This window comes from Cariama cristata, unplaced genomic scaffold (genome assembly GCF_000690535.1).
Source record: "Cariama cristata isolate BGI_N322 unplaced genomic scaffold, ASM69053v1 scaffold11878, whole genome shotgun sequence".
NCBI lineage: Eukaryota > Metazoa > Chordata > Aves > Cariamiformes > Cariamidae > Cariama > Cariama cristata.
The window spans coordinates 21,306-37,669 of NW_009632878.1; the positions used below are offsets into that span (position 1 = coordinate 21,306).

At 41.5% G+C, this 16,364-nt stretch overlaps 1 protein-coding gene across 1 annotated transcript; it reads right to left on the minus strand.

Moving 5' to 3' along the window:
* Window positions 1-3,126: 3,126 nt before the first annotated feature.
* Window positions 3,127-16,356, minus strand: CREBL2 (cAMP responsive element binding protein-like 2). Its single transcript, XM_009706539.1, has 4 exons — window positions 16,332-16,356; window positions 5,599-5,796; window positions 4,304-4,451; window positions 3,127-3,567 (listed from the first exon to the last, which is right to left on the minus strand). Coding segments are annotated over exons 1-4 (363 nt in total). The 5' UTR covers window positions 16,347-16,356; the 3' UTR covers window positions 3,127-3,565.
* Window positions 16,357-16,364: the final 8 nt, after the last annotated feature.

Sequence of the window (16,364 nt, forward strand, 5' to 3'; positions counted from 1 at the left end):
TCTGCATTTTTAGACTAGTCTCAAACATTTGGTCCTTATATTAACAGTAAATTTTACAGATAATTATACAGATTATAATTTCTTGGAAAGTAGCAAATGGAACTATGATGCCAAATCTTCTCCATGTCTTCATGGGATGCCAGGAAGAGCTAAATTCATTATTGATGTAGATTAATATTCACCCTAAAATGTAAAAGGGAAAAAGGAAAAACAAGTCAGTCACAGGCACTCTCACAAAGCTAGTCAGGTTTCAGCTGCCAAGAAAGACAAAAGCTTTTTGAAATTTACCTAATACATTAAAAAAATCAAACACCTCTGATATAAGTTATAGTAGTATTTTGAAAAGCACTTAATAGAACACAGATTTTTTGACAAACACTATTACCAGATTATGAAAGCAGACTTTTTTTTTTATATATAACTACAAAATGTTCTCAGTTAAGTGACAAGTCAGTTAAATGTATCCATTTTTCAGGGTTCTCTGTACAAAGCATATATACAGCATACAAAAAGAGAAGACTTATTGCATGTTTTTCTTACGAAGTTTCCACTACTGGGTAAATCCTCGGGTTACATCCTCCAAAAGGATTAGTGTAACTGTATAGTGCTTACTCCATCAGCATCAATTGAGTTCAGTTTTATTACACCTTACTGTAACAGAGTTCTAGCATTGCTGTAAACACCAAATACTATAGACAGCATTTCTTTTGAAGACTGTGGATAGTTTCCAAGAGATACCCACCTGTAGCTGGGCAAATGGTTCTAGCTGACCATTAGATTTCCATGGCAAGTGGGAAAATGAAGAATTTCCAGGCTTATTTCCTTTCTTCAATGTTTGTGAGAGAGAACCAGCTGCACACACTCACTGCAGGAAAAATGGGTGGAAGGCTGTACCCATCTTACACAAAAAGAGGATAAGACTAAACCATCCTCCATTGTTTAGGTTACTAGATGAGACTCCTAGTCAGAGGACCTGGTTGTATCCCTTCTAGGAACCACCTCAATGTGGATGAAGACCATAAGCATAAGAGTATCAAATGAGCATGAACCACAAACGTTTCTGTTAGTTTTCAAGGGGAACTGCTAAACTTCAAACTCCAAAATAAAGGACTCCCGGAGATCCATCTAAGGCCAACATTTATAACATAGCATGATCTGCCATGTGATGAAAGCCACAGAACTTTATCTAATTAATGATTGTTGCTGGGAATCCTACATTTCGTAATGAACTACAGCATCTACAGCAGGTTGGAAAATTGCAGTTAGAGCCTCTATGTGTAACACGTAATTTGGCTTGTAGGACAAACAAGGAAATCATTTAAGATGATGTAGGCTGTAACATGCCTCCTGTCCCATTTGCATGAAGCATAAAAAAACCTGTTAGAACATGGATGCCACTATTTGTGCCGCAGAGCTTGGCCCAGGCTTGCCAAACACGATCCTCTAATGCCAACTGCTGGCTAAGCCAAGAAGCAGGAGCCACTGTGATGGGGAACAGATGAAAACTGTTGGTCATCACAGTGTGAAATTCCAACTCTCCATTTCCTCCATAAAAGAAAACTTAACTCCTGAGAACTTTCTCGTTTGGTATCATAGAAAGTGAAACAAAGAAAGAGTGGAGGGAAGAGAGCAAGTCGGGTATTTCTGGTGTGCTCAGAGCTGCGTTTGCCACATTACCTACTGCTGAGTGGAGCTGTTCTGGTCACGCATACCATAACTCCTCTGCACGTTTTCTACATCCCTGATTCAGAAAGACACTTAAGTATACACAGAGATATATGTTAAATTACAATACATAGTTTACATTTGAAACTAGACTGTGTAAGTCTAATTCTAACCAAAAATAATATATTACACTTCTGGCATGATCATGTTACAAAATCCAGCTGCAAAGTTCAGAGCATAGTTCTGGATATCTGGCCTAGTGGTTTTGGGCTTTGTGTTTTTTTTTCCCCTCCCTCCAGAGAATCCAGAAAAAGGACAGGCAAACATTCAACATAGACAAAAATCCCCAAACTGATAGGCTGGCTTTGTTACCACCTTTCAGGACAAACTGCAGTTCAGAGTTTAAAATACAGGGTGGGAGGGAACTCTCATATCCTCCCCATCTCTACTTCAGCATTACTTAACCTTTCATAATAGTTTTCTGTGTCTATGCAACATTTCTAGCAATTGCTAACTAAGTACATGTGTGGAAGGTCTAGAGAATAAACTTAAAACCATGCCTTAAGGATTAATAGATGAGTGCTCAGAATGGAATTCTGAAAACCACTGTGCTGTACACTGAAATATGGCACTTCATTATTTTCAGTGTTTTCGACTAATCATGAATTTAGATAATGCTAAACGGACCCAACTAGTTCAATAAAAAGAAGGCAACATTCAGCCTAACAAAGTCAGTCATTAAAATATTTATTTTATGAAACAAAGAAGAAAACATAAGATTAAAAAATGTTCCAAGCATTTCACAAAATACAGAGAAAGACACTGTCACAAACAAAATGGAGAATAAGCAAGTAAAACCCCTACTGAAAGTCCCAAGAGCTCCACTCTCCACACTGCATCATATAAATGCAAAAAGCATATACAGGAGAAAGAGTGGTCTAAGGAAAGTGGCAGGTTATCTGTCAATAGCTGGGATGAGTAAATCAGCCTGCGAGACTTTTGCCATCACCTCTCTTACCATAAAACCAAACTGATGCAACTTGTTTTCCTTGGTACCAGTTCTTGTCATTATATTTGGCTAGCAAACCAGGATAGCACAGCAGAATTCATATTAAGTTGCAGTCTAGAACAATACTAGGGCCCAAAGTGTAGGCAGATACAGAAAGATAGCAGGGCATGATGGGTGGGAGGAGACGGCAGCTGTTCCACTGCTGGAAGCAAGGTGGAGGGACATGCCTTGACTATCTTACTGGGAGCACGGAGGCTGGGAAATGTATCCTGCGAAAGGAGTATGGGCAGAAGCAGGGTCTCTTAAAAAGAGAGGTACTAATCACATAAAAGACATGCTGCATTATAAAAGGACGCTGAGAGCAACATCTTTATTCAGGTTACAAAATACATTACTATAAACCTTCTTATGGAAAGCTTTTGAACTAGTTCTTTCTCCTCCACCTAGAGTACTCCATTTGGCTTTAGCACACCTGTTACGAGATCCTCCTCTTGCTTTTATTTTACAGAACCTCTCAAGACTCCCACAACGGTTACCAATCACATAACTACCGACCACAAAGCCAGCCTAATTCCGGGCTCTGACACAAAAACAGCTCCCATCTCTTATTGGGAATGCCCCAAAGCTGCCATAGCTGTATTTGGGGAAGGTGGTGTAGAGAAAGGAAGAACAAGACTCCGCTTACATAAACGCCTATTACCCCAAAAGCCCCTCTCCATGCTGGCTTAGGAACACCACAATCAGAGTTTCATGTGGGGAGGAGCAAAGAGAAGAGAGTGGACTGGGATCCTTCCCCATGCATCTGGGGATGCATCCACTTCTCTCACAACAGCATTCTTCTGCTAGCTACCAAGCTATCTCAGCTGCAGTGAGGAAGGTTCTGCATTGGCCTCCTGTGAATGACGCACCATGGGGGAAGATTGTTACAGTTACAAATGTGGCTTTCACGTTGTTTCTTAAAAACATAAAGCCAGGAATTCCTATTTTTTAAAAATTTACAGTAAAGTGTAATTTTACCTGTAGCATGAAGTAGTACAAAATTAAAAGATGCATGATAGAGAATAGCCTGTGCTATGCCTTAACTTTGTTTCTTTCCATGTACATATCAGGAATGTGACTTTGTATCACGTGATCTTTTCACCTTTCAATCCCCAGAACAACCTTATTTCATTCCCCGGACAAGCACAAATGAGGCAGAAAGAAGACTCCACAGGAAATCCCAAGTCCAGCATTTCTCACTTTCAACTGCCTGCAGCTAGAATAATGTTTTCTTGATGGAGTTTTTAAAATTCAATTATGTTTTATGTGCTCCATTTATCTTGCATTAGGAAAACAGAAAATGCTGTAAAAGATTAAGGTCTTGGGTCTTCACAGGTCTCCACAGGCCTTGGTGAAACACAAAGATTGAGTCTTCTTTTAAAATAACTGCCCAGCTTCCTAGCTAGTGTAATTTCTGTGTTGTCCATGTAAACATTACACAGAGTCTTTGTACCACCCACTAAGCTCTTTGTTTCAATCAACTATTTGTGCCCAAAAGCACATCCTTATGTTTCTTCCTACACCACAGCCATCCTCCTACGCCACAAAAGATGTAACAAAATAGGAATTAATCATAGGCTGGGTACTTACAGGGACTGCTGCTGTTTGCTTCTGTCTTCCCAGCCTTGGCAAGTTTGGTTGAGTTCTGCTGTGCTTTGCCTTGCTCCTCTCCAGTTAGCAGGGCTTTTATTTCAGAGGGGATTTTCCCTTGGTCCATCGCCATGCACCACTGCTTGTACTGAAATATGCAAACACATTAGGCATTAGCAAACTGCCAGGATCACATTAGCAGACAAAACAGAGCTGTAATCTTTACCTTCCGGTATATTCATTTAAGGTTTTAATTTACTGGGCTGAAGCCTCTTACAAAACTGGAGAGCACTAATGAGCTAAGCACGTGTCCACAGCTGCATACCTGGCCTCAGTAAATCCTGTTTCAGTCAATAAACTGCTACTCAGTGACAGTACTAGACAGAATACTGTAATTATTAAACAACATGGAACACTCTGTGCGTTTTCTTGCTGCTGGCATGCCAGAATACCGTTCCAGTTCATGGCCTATTAAAAACAAATATTTCACATGACTCTGGGCCTGATTGACTATTAAGAGGTCCTTTCTGATTGTGCAAGGCACGGTTACAGCACATGCGCCTTATTCCTAGTTCCCCCATCTTAAATTCTTCATCAGCAAACCCTGAAGCACACCAAAACACCTGTGGTCAGTTGGCTGACTTTCCACCCAGTCCTAACCCTATTCATTTGTGGTGATTAGCCCTGCCTATTCAAACAAACCTAATGCAAGGTCAAAGCAACATCCTCAGCTCCAGCAAAATTTCAATGGTATCTCAATACCACTGAGGAGCTGAGTCTGTATTTCCAGATGAAACATTCTCTTTGGTTAACGCAGCTTATTTGGCCAAGACACCCACCTTACACGTGCTCAAACACAGGACAGCTGTGCAACCATCCACACAAAGAGTATGCTGCATGAATCAGCCTCCCCAACAGAGAGAAAGGTCTGTGGGAAGCAATGACACACTGTGGCTATATGCCCCCCCTTGCTATTTTAACGCATCTCTTTCCGCCATCTACCTCTTTCTACCTCTGTCAGAGGTCTTCCAAAACAAACATTTCAAAGACAACAAACTCATATGCAAAGGCACTTTCTTTGCTTGCTTCCAGTTCAAAACCAGCAGAAAACTTGCAACATGAGGTTCACATTCAACACACAAAGTAGGCAAACAGCTGAATGCATCTGTTACTGATGTTCTGATACCCTATGGCTAGCCAAATCCCATTCTCAGTCACAGTAATTTCAAGAACAAATGTTCATGAGGACAGGTCCCAAATAATATTGAGGGTTAGGTTAAATGATAGCTTCTTACCATTTCAAGCTCTTCCCTGAGAGCGCAGATGGCTCGTTCTCTGCTTGAAACCAGCTCTTCCAGGTACTGGTACCTCAGCTTCTTCCTAGCTCTGCACTCTCTTGCACTCTGACGACTTCTTTCAAGTTTTGCCTTCAAGTCTATTTTGGCTGGTTTACGACCTCGCTTGCCTGGTTTCTTTACCTTGCCTCCAACCACCTGGAAAGGAAGGGTACAGTAAAGATCCTGTTCTGCAAAGGTAATGCTGTAACCATGTCATTGTGCCTGCTAGGTGTCTCAAGCAGAAAATCTTGCATATACTTCCACTGATTCTGGAGCAACAGAGGAAATAAGGGGACTGATGTATGAGGTTTTCAGTGACAGCATCAAAAACAAAAGGGAGGGATATGATTTCATGGTGAAGTCAGTGCTTAAGCAGTCCTATTGTCAATGCTACTAATCTGATTTGGAGGAGCTCCACAGACTGGGTGAGGTTGGCAGGGACTCTGGAGATCATCTGGTCCAAGGCCCCTGCTCAAGCAGGGCTACCTTGAGCCGGCTGCCCAGGACCGTGTTCAGATGGCTTTTGAAATTCTCCAAGGAGGGAGATTCTGCAATCCCTCTGGGCAACCTCTGCCAGTGCTCGGTCACCCTCTCAGTAAAAAAGCGTTTCCTGATGTTCAGATGGATCCTCCTGTGTCCTAGTTCGCACCCACTACCTCTGGTCCTGGCACTGGGTACTAACGAAGAGAGCCTGGCTCTGTCTTCTTTATACCCTCCCCTTCAGTTGTTTGTACACACTGATGAGATCCCTCTGAGGCTTCTCTTCTCCAGGCTAAACAGTCTCAGCCTTTCTTCATAGGAGAGATGTTCCAGTCCCTTCATCATCTTAGTGGCCTTTTGCTGGACTCTCTCCAGTGGCTCTGTTTCTCTCCTGTACTGGGGAACCCAGAACCAGACACACTACCTCAGGTATCTAGGAGGGTATCTGGGACACTGAGGAGACAGACATGATAGTCAACTTGTAGCAAAACTATTTTAATAGTAACAAGCCCTGCCCTAACACTTGCCAGCTCTAGAAATATTACATTATTGACTTTAACACTTTAATTTGGAAGAAAAAAAATTATTTATTTATATCAATATAATCCAAAACTTAGTTTTGCTGCAATGAAATGACCCCAGTTTCAGCCTGCTCTAAAGATTAAATTTGCCAAAATGATTCACTAGCCATCTGGGCTTCCTCAGGCTCAATTTCTTTCAAATGAATCTTCTGAGGATTTTTACTAAACATGGAACCCGGTTACACCAAGTCCTACCTCTGCTGTCTCTATTCTAGTTGTACCTAACCACTCTGGCCATGTTTACCTTCAAAACATTATTACACAGCCTTGAAAATTGTCTCCTCACACCTCCTCATGCAACTTATCCCAGTGTTCAACTCTGATTTAGATCTCTCTTGCAGAAATGTAACCCCCTAATTTCTTGTCCTATGGAGTGCAGATTTTGCAATCACTTTCCCCTCTTCTTTGTGGCTCCTTTTTTCACAGGTCTGAAAGCTTTTCTTGCTACAAATGAAAAAAAAAAAAAAGGGGGAATAGTTTCCTCAATGTTTCCTCTATGCTTCCCCACCCAAATATTTACTCTTAACAGGAGAGCATGGCCCAAGAAAGTCTTAAATACGATCTAAAACTTAGTACGCTGGCCATGGGGTAGTATCGCCCTGTAAGCATTACGTCAGCCACACGCCTCACCTCTGAAGTGAGGATTTCTCTTTATTTGCATTCTGACCACACTGTTTGAATGGAGGGGGTGTGGAGAAACACACCTAACACACACACCTACATATAAGAATTTCACCACACTGTATACAGGCGGGACTACTTCTAATAGGCAGCGTTCAAAATATCAGAGTTCATCATGAGACAAGGCACTTAGTACTGTGTGATGCTACAAAATAAGTCGGCTTTGACATTGAAAGAAGTCACTTGTTCTACAAACTTAGCAAGCTGCAATAAAAACAATAACTTAGTGAACTGATGTGCTAGAATGAAGAAAAAACAAAAAAGGATTATACAATTGAGTCTATTCTTTCTTTGGAAAGTGAGTCAACAATCACATGCCAACATAAGCCTACCCTCTCTATATTGCCTCTGCTAATGTATTCAGGAGTAGCTGCCTACCATAAGCAAATGGAGGAACAGAAAGTACTTAATGGACATCTAGTGATAATGGAGACAAACACAATACATTCAGAAAAACAAAGAAAAAACAATTAAGCTCTTTTACATCTGCATTGCTGAATACAGTTTGGATAATCCATTCACTCCACCAAGGTGCTCTCCTTAAGATCTTCTAGCTCAGACATTATATTCACCAAAGTAGGAAAAAACTAACTAGCCGTGGCCAAGGGGGGAAGAAGCTCCAAAGAAAGTAAAGTGACTGTCCCCTTTCGGGCATGACAAGCGTGGCTCTGTCCTCTTCATGGAACCACGCTGATATTTATGCGTGGTCTGATTATACTCCTAGCTGAGCAAGAGTTAGAAATACCCAGAGTCTTCCCAGGAGGGGCTGTAGCCACCCACAATTTGCTCCCTACTATTACTTGCATTTGAAAGATTTCTGGATATTACATTATACACTATAGCCAAAGTACTTCAATTCTCAAAGACTTTTAGTGCCTGAGGCTTTTCTGTGCCAATGCAAGGTAGTTTAAAGTAAATCTTTGCATTCAAGAGCTAGATAAGGTCTTGTAGAGACATACACTGCAGCTCTCTTAAAAAAAGCCTTTGCCGCTCTGAGTTCTGGCCCTCCAGAAGAGTGAGCTAGCACTCAAGGTCGGAGTCCCAGCACACCACATACCTCTGCGTGAACAAAATAATAACTTGAGTCTTAGTCCCGCACAGCAGCGTGCCACAGCCATGCCTTTTTACCGAAACATCAGGCAGGTGAATCATAGAATGGTTTGGGTGGAAGGGACCTTAAAGCCCATCCAGTTCCAACCCCCTGCCCTGGGCAGGGACACCTTCCACCAGACCAGGTTGCTCCAAGCCCCATCTTCTCTGGGCAACCTCTTCCCATGCCTCACCAACTTCACCATGAAGAATTTCTTCCTAATATCTCATCTCAATCTTCCCTCTTCCAGTTTAAAGCCATTGCCCCTTGTCCTATCAATACAGGACAGGATTTCTGTTGCTACCACGCTGTTTCTCACAACCAGCAAGTTAAAGCTACCGGCAAATAACACCCAACCTTCCCACAGCCAGCATCTTGGGCAGGCACCGGCAATGAAAAGCACTCGCAAGCAACACATCTTCACAGCAGTTAAATCTATCCAACGCCATAATCTCACAAAATAATTTCTTTTTAAGGGCCTGTTATTTTAAAGCATCTTGTGTATGTTTATATGCAGCTGGTGCCTTTAAGGTAGGGGTCACATCAACAGAGAAAACATACAAAGGGCAAGGGAGAGTGGATCTTTACACCACTAAGATATCACGCGAGCTCTTACAAACTCCCAAGTTTAAAAGTATGTTTTTATGGACAGATCTAGAGATGTGGACATAAAACAGTTAAAGGCACTTTGTAATCTGCAAAGAAATTAGATGCTGATGTAGACTGCTTTGCACATTGCAAATGCATCCTGGATCCACCATTATCAGTTAATTACTTTCCCTTTACTCACTCTAGAGAGCTTTCTACAGAGCAGTGTACTAATTGCTCGCTCTCCTCCAAGATCTTGTACCACTGCAGCAGCCCTACGCACAAGCTCTCTTATGGGGGGAAAAAGGCTTGTACCTCTTGGGTCATTGCTTGCCAATCCTCTAACCACCAGGACTATGGAAATAAAGAAAAGCTTCCTTTGTTTTTAACTCTGACTTCAAGCAGTAAGACCCTAATAATCTGCCTTCACACCATCCCAGAAGACTCATACTGTCTTCTTTGCTCCTGGAGTTCATCACACAATTAGGCATCACCCTGCACAGCTAGTTTGGTAAGCGATTTAATCAAATCCTACATCCTTAATGGTTTTTCCTCACCAATATTTAGAAGCTTCTGCTGTAACCTTAAGCAACCTAGCTGAGGAAAAAGAAGCCCTGAAAAATCCTTTGCCACCATCCCACATTACCATATCTCCCTGGCTTCTAGTCATATTTGCCTATTCAGTTGCTATGCTGCTGTGACAGAAAGAAGACAAAGCAGAAGTGCTAGCTGATGTCGAACATGGCAGCAGACCAAGAAAAAAAAAAGTAAATAAACATTTTTTATTCCCTTTGTATTCCTCTGGAGTTTATAAAGGGATGCGATCTATTAGCATCCAGCAGTAGGGATTTGTTTTTTTCAGGGAATCATATGCAAGCAAGACCCAGAACAACATTAATCATAAAATTTGTCATAGAAATACTAATAATGACATGCATTTGTCAGAATTCTGACCAAGCTCCCATTTCAGTTTGCTTAGACTTCAGAAAATAGAAAAGCATAACTCCCTCCCTTTTTAATACAGTACTTGGATCTTAACATCATTCTTGCCTGACATCAGTGTTCAGGTACAAAACTATTTGACCTGGAATTGGAAATAGCTGCAGTTATTTGCCCTGATAGAGAAAAAGCCCTCAGATTCCTGGCTTTTTTATTAGAGGGATTCAGCAGATCTCTGCAGAAGCATTGCCAGATTGTGTGATGGAGAGGTCCTCCTTAGGAAGGAGGTACATACATAATACAGCTGCTAGCATTCATACCCCCAAGGAACCGAGCCATTCGGATAGAAGATGGTGACAAAGCTGGCCTTGCCGTGACTTCTGCAGGTTTTGAACAATTTGGCAGATTAAAACAATACTATATGAAGCACTGTTCAGCACTACTGATCAGCAATGCTGATCACATTGACCAGTTCAGCATCTTCCAGCAGCTCCGTTCATTCACTGATAAACAAGTAGCTCTTAAGCGCTCCATCAGCCAGTACTTGAGATCCAGCTCAAGGAATCATCTTAAGCAGATTCTTGGTTGCTTTAATGGCTGAAGGTATAGGTCTGCAGAATTTAACTTAGCATGGAGCTGATGATCATCTACAGAATTCATGTAAAACTGTAAAAACAGTTAGCAAGAAAGAAAACCTAAGCGCTGCATTCGTTACAGTAGAAGGCAGAGGAACCTATTCATGTTTGCAAACATTTTCTCAAAATCAGTAATCAAATGAACTTAGTACACAAGTCTCCTAATAAAGATGAAGTTACCTGATCTGCTAAGTCACAGCATACCATTTACGGCAGCAGTACAAAACGCAGCTAGAAAGTATGTTGGTTATTTCTCCGTTGCATGACACTTTATATGCTTAACACAGATTATTTAGTTAACTTTCACTGGCAGACAATGTATTTGATAATGATCCAAAAATGCAAGATATTATTTAGTGAGGAAACGCTTTACAAGTCTTAAGCAGATATGTCAACAGAAATTAATCCTAAAACTCTAATCATAAAAAATTAACGTACTAAGAATGCAATCTTTAGCACAGAAGTGTGAAGAAGACTATCTTTGCTGAAATGTCTGTTTTTAAAAAGCATAAGTTAGGAATAAATATCAACTTTTCATAAAGTGTTACGCAGGCATCCGCAAGTCAAGATGGGCAAGCGTTAAGGTTCAGGGCAGGGATGGTTGGTTGGACTGTGCAGCAACCAGCCAGATGCCAACTTACCGCTCAACAGGCGAGAAACCTCCTCTTCCTCCCAGAAAGGACTTACAGCCTCACGCCTAGAAGTGCGTCTACCAACATGCCATACACATTCTCCCAGTTTACACTAACAGAATCCAGGCACTTCTTTAAACCTATCTCTGTTAAAGCTCAAAACAGGCAACAGGGACGGTCAACTAACACTACCACGTATGTCCTCCTAGCCCACCGCAGTAGTGAAATAAAACTGTTCTAGCTGTTCTACAGGGTTTAAGCTCATCTGTTTTACTCAGTCATTGCAAATGTGAGCAAGCAGACGTGTCATCTGAGTGATGCTCAGCAGCGACCTGTTAAAAATATTTGATGATCTGAAATTGCCCACCTCAAACTATAACCAAAGCTACTTGGGTTTTATATTTCCAAGCAAGCAGCAATGAGAACACTTTACATTCGGACATGATCCTGGGTGGAAGACTTCTCCAGCACTTTGCAAACCTGCATACTCTGAAAAAGCCCTGAAGGGTGAAAACATAGTAACCCACCTCCTTAATAACTGAGGTCTTTATGAAGACAGATCCTGTGCTTTGCTCTCTGCAATAGCTCTCAATCCCTGCTTTCGCATTCAAAGCATTCCTCAGAGTCGATTCCAGGATCGCCTGGGAGATCGCCCCTCTCTTCGTGATCCCCATCACCCACAACAGCGAGGGTCACAGGCAGAGATGTGCTAGAGGACATCTTGTGAATGAAGACCCATCAAGCTCTCTATTTTAAGCACAAGACTTCACATCTGTCTCGCTCCCACACTCCCTCCAAGGGATGTCTGCATCCCTGTAATTATGACTTACAGCAAAATTCCCCTCGGGATCACAGATGGCTGGACATTTGATGTTTCCAAGCTAGGTGGTGGGGAAAGCAGCACAACTCCTTGCGTACAGTCTTTTGCTGTGATCTGCCCCTGCCCTAACACCAAGCATTCCCCCAAAACGGAAAGGCCGTATGAACACCAGAGCAAGACATCAACAGATGCTCAATCCATAAATATAAATGCCCCAGACGAACAGTTTATCTGAAGGCTTGCTTTTTCAAACTCGGTTAACACCTGAAAACACTCTGACCTTACCTATTTAAAGGCTTTGCTTTCACTTCACACACTGCAAGTTTGTGGAAGTTTAGAAATAGTCAGACCTCAAGACCAACATCCCCGCCCAAGGCCCTGGAACCAGCCTGATGGAGAGCAAACAATCTGAGCAGGAGACCTGGTTTTGAGCAGGAGACCTGGCTTTCAACAGCCACAGCCTGTTTTATAGGTAAAAAGGAATTTGCTTCTTCATTTAGAGGATGCAGCAATTTATTTACCAGAAAAAGCAAGCCAACAACCAAAAAACAGCCTGTTCAAAGTTGAGAAACTAACCTGGTATTTAAACAAGTGCAAGAGATTCAGAGATACTCTTTTAAAAATCTGAAGAATGGACTGGTTTATTGTCATCAGAACTGGGTAACAAAAAGTTTTCCTAAGCCTGCTTTTTTAACCTTCCTTTGTGTATCCAATACATCTTAAGTACCCACCTTGAACTAGCAAGGCATTTTAAAAAGTTGTTGGGTGCATTTCACTAAATTTTCATTCCCATTCAGAAAAGTAATCAATTACTACATTCCACTGCTAAGATAAAGAATGATGCATTACACATTTTCAAAAAAAATACCATTTTAAATATAATATTTGTCTCCAAAACGCACTTTTTCTTAAATCTCAGTCCACTCATTCATGTTTTGGCTCAGTTCAGCTTATTTTTGAAGAAAAATATGTTTCATCTGACCTTTTTGAAAACTAAAGCCATCTTCTCCTCACAGGATAAGAATATTTGTAATAAAAGAGGGCAACTGCATCCTCTGTTGTGGTTGTTGGTTTGGGTTTTGTTTGCTTGTTTTTAATTTTACCGGAATAACAAAAGTGATCTAATGTAAGAATTTTTTTCATTTCTCATTTCTACCCATAAACTGAGAAGTTAATTACTCACATAAATATTGCCAGAACATACCCTATAAAAACTTCTGCAATTAATACAAAAGATTGCAGTTAGCTATGTAGAATTGTATTTTAATGGTTACCAACAAGAGTTATTTCTCAGCTAACACAAATGTGAAAAACACTACTTACTCTAATACAACCCCCTGCTTCCCAATGTATATAATAAATTTATAGTAAGTTATATGTAGTCTTGTAAACTAATGAAGTAATTTCACCTATAAAGGCTGAAACCAGTGATAGAATTTCTGGGTTTTTTTCCTGTGTGTAAATACTTCAGACGTACGTAAGTGTGATTTTAGCAGAGATTAATTGCCAAGGAACAGCTACATCACTAAACTCTTTCGCTTACACAACCAATAGCTCAAACCACAGCAAGAAGTGAGACCAGTATCTGACCAAGCCCTAGTTTCAGAGCGGCTCTACAGGAGAAAGAAGAAAAGGTCACTTTTGGGGTTTGGTTGGGGGTTTTCGCATGAATAATTTAAGAACATCCTTTAAAACTGGAACACGAAAGTAGTTTTCTAGATCTGACGTTCAGATATTCTACCTCTCCCTTTATTTCTTACTATTGCCTTCCCATTTTGAGTAGTATGTTACAATGAACCATTTTTCTAATGTTCTCTTAAACAGCGTAAGGCTAAGTTATAGTGCACTAAGAATTAGGGAAAACACTGCAGCCTGCAAGCCCAGTTCTAAACTCTTTATGTCATGCAGATGAAGGAAAACACTGAGCTTGGGTGGATTCAGCTGTAGAATGGCTACTTCACTATCAATGTAATTTAATTATCTCATTTTTTACAGGGAAATTCCTTTCTCAGTCACACTCGTTCAATTCAGAGATAAGACTCTCTGATCACGCAGGTCAACCCTCTCAATGAGGAGGAAAACGCGACTCAGTGGAACTTTTAGAAGATTTCAAGGACACGCTGGCTCAAGCCATAAGAATGCAGTAGCTATAAAATGAAGTATAAATAATGCTTGCCTCATCCTGACATAGCAACATGCAATGGGAAGAGCCCTCCCAAGAGAAATGGGATCTCTTGAACGGAGCCACCAAACCCTTAGGGCAACCTGCAGCCTCATGAACCTGTTCCGAAAGGAACCGCAGCCCTTCAGAACAACTACAGTGAAGCCTTTCAGAGAAGCAGGTACTTACTGACTAATATCAGCTATTTTCAGTAGAAGATATGAGGATCCGATATCGTCCGAGATTATTACCTAATGAAAAAAACAGCTGAGGCAGCAAAAATTTTCCAAGTTTTCTTCAGGTATGGCCACACCCAGTAGTTCTGGGCAGGACCCTTTTCAATGCCACCATCCTCTCAAGTATCTCAGCACTAAGTTTCAAATAAAAACCTCATACTAAGAAACTGTTGTTGAGACTGCAGATATGAAAAGTAAATATTCCACTCTGCTTGCTTTTTTTTTTTTCCTCCTTCATTCAACCTCAGTTTTCCTAAGGAAAAAAAAAAAGAGCAAAGACTATTCTTACTGACTGGGTGAAAAGATTTAGTTTATTTAGTAAATGTGTCCAAAAATGTTTCAGAAAAAAAGCAGATTATCAGGACTCCACAAGACACACCAAGAGATCAAAAATTATTTTTAAGTGAAAAATCTGGAAGTTATCTGTTACAAATAAGTTCATTCTGATGCAGGAGAAATGAAGTGTTCTTAACACTAAAAGAAATTAAAATCAGCTAATACTCCCGAACTATCTGTGCCTCTAGAATCAAATCTTCTGGTTCTTCTAAACTACTGCCCTGATTACATAAACTTTCATGCAGTTCTCACAGTTTGTGAGCATTTGGTTGATTTCAGTGATGCAGACTCCCCCCACCCTCCTTTGCAGCTTTCAGACAAGGCCTCAATAAAACCAAATCATATACATGTTAGATTGGTAAATCATCATGAACTTTTCATATACTTGTGATCCATTCTGTGGATCCTTTGTACCATCAAATCATTAATCACTTCTAAGTTTCTTAGATTTATTCCCCAACAAATTACATCAAGTATTTTTCCCCCTTTGAATTAAGGCGGATCAGCACAGGCAGCGTGATTTTGTTTTACTAAAAGTCAAGTGGGAAGAAAAATAGGTAGATTGAGAACAGATAAGGTACCACAGGTACGTGACTACCACATCACCAGTTTTAATACTCAAGCCAAGCCCAGAACTTATTATGAGTCAGAAGATAGTTGCCTCACAGCCTACCTCAAGTGTTGTTTCACCTTGAACACTCCTGGGGACTTAAGCTATCTCTGGCACAAAACCCAGGATACTACCATAACCACCACTCTCGCGAGCTGAAATACCCAAACTCAACCGGGAGTTTCGGTTGCTAAATGCTGCACTGAGTGAACACAGCTGTTATTTTCTCAGTCCTCATATGGGCCCTATGGGTCCTGCTTTAGGGGCAATGCGGTACAAGCAGGCAGAAGAGGCATTCCTTTTGCATCTTCTGATGGTTCACTCTGCTGAACTGGAAGACCTTCACGGATGTCACTGTGCTGTTCTCGTAAGAAGACAGAGGAAGAACTGAAGCACCAGTGCCCACTACAGGGCTGCGATCCAAGCTCCTACACTAGTACCTTACCATTTGGCCACAGTTGCTATTTATCTAAGAAATACAGGGTGTTATAGGAGCATGATCCACTGCACCAGACAAGACCGCTGGTCTGTATCCAGCCTTTGGCCCATCTCTGGAGCTTTAAAGGAAAAGCCAGAAGCAGGATCCAAGCGCTGAGCTCCATTGCAGGCAGCAAGTGAGGAGAACGAAGGGACAACCCCTCCTCCCTGCCGGCAGAGACCAGGGGCCCTCAAGAGAAGACTTCAGAGAAGTTTACTTCAAGAGCCTTTAGCGGGAGCGCTCACCTCACTCGTAGCTCCCTATTAACAGTTATGAGGCTTTATTGGGGCCTACATCACACACCTCTTGGAGCTTGAACCCGACGGGTTTACCCACAGGAGGGCCACCCGGGCTCCCTGCACCAACGCACCGCCTCATCGGCTGCCCTCGGCTCCAAATCGGGGCAAGCCCCGCAGCCCCTTACCTTGCTGTCATCCATGTGTGCCGCCAGCCCCGA

What these genes read in the sequence shown, in the direction of transcription:
- CREBL2 (XM_009706539.1), bottom strand. An exon ending in TCAGGGAAGAGCTTGAAATG is followed by an intron (nt 4,452 to 5,598) that starts GTAAGAAGCTAT and finishes TGCATATTTCAG; the next exon opens with TACAAGCAGTGGTGCATGGC.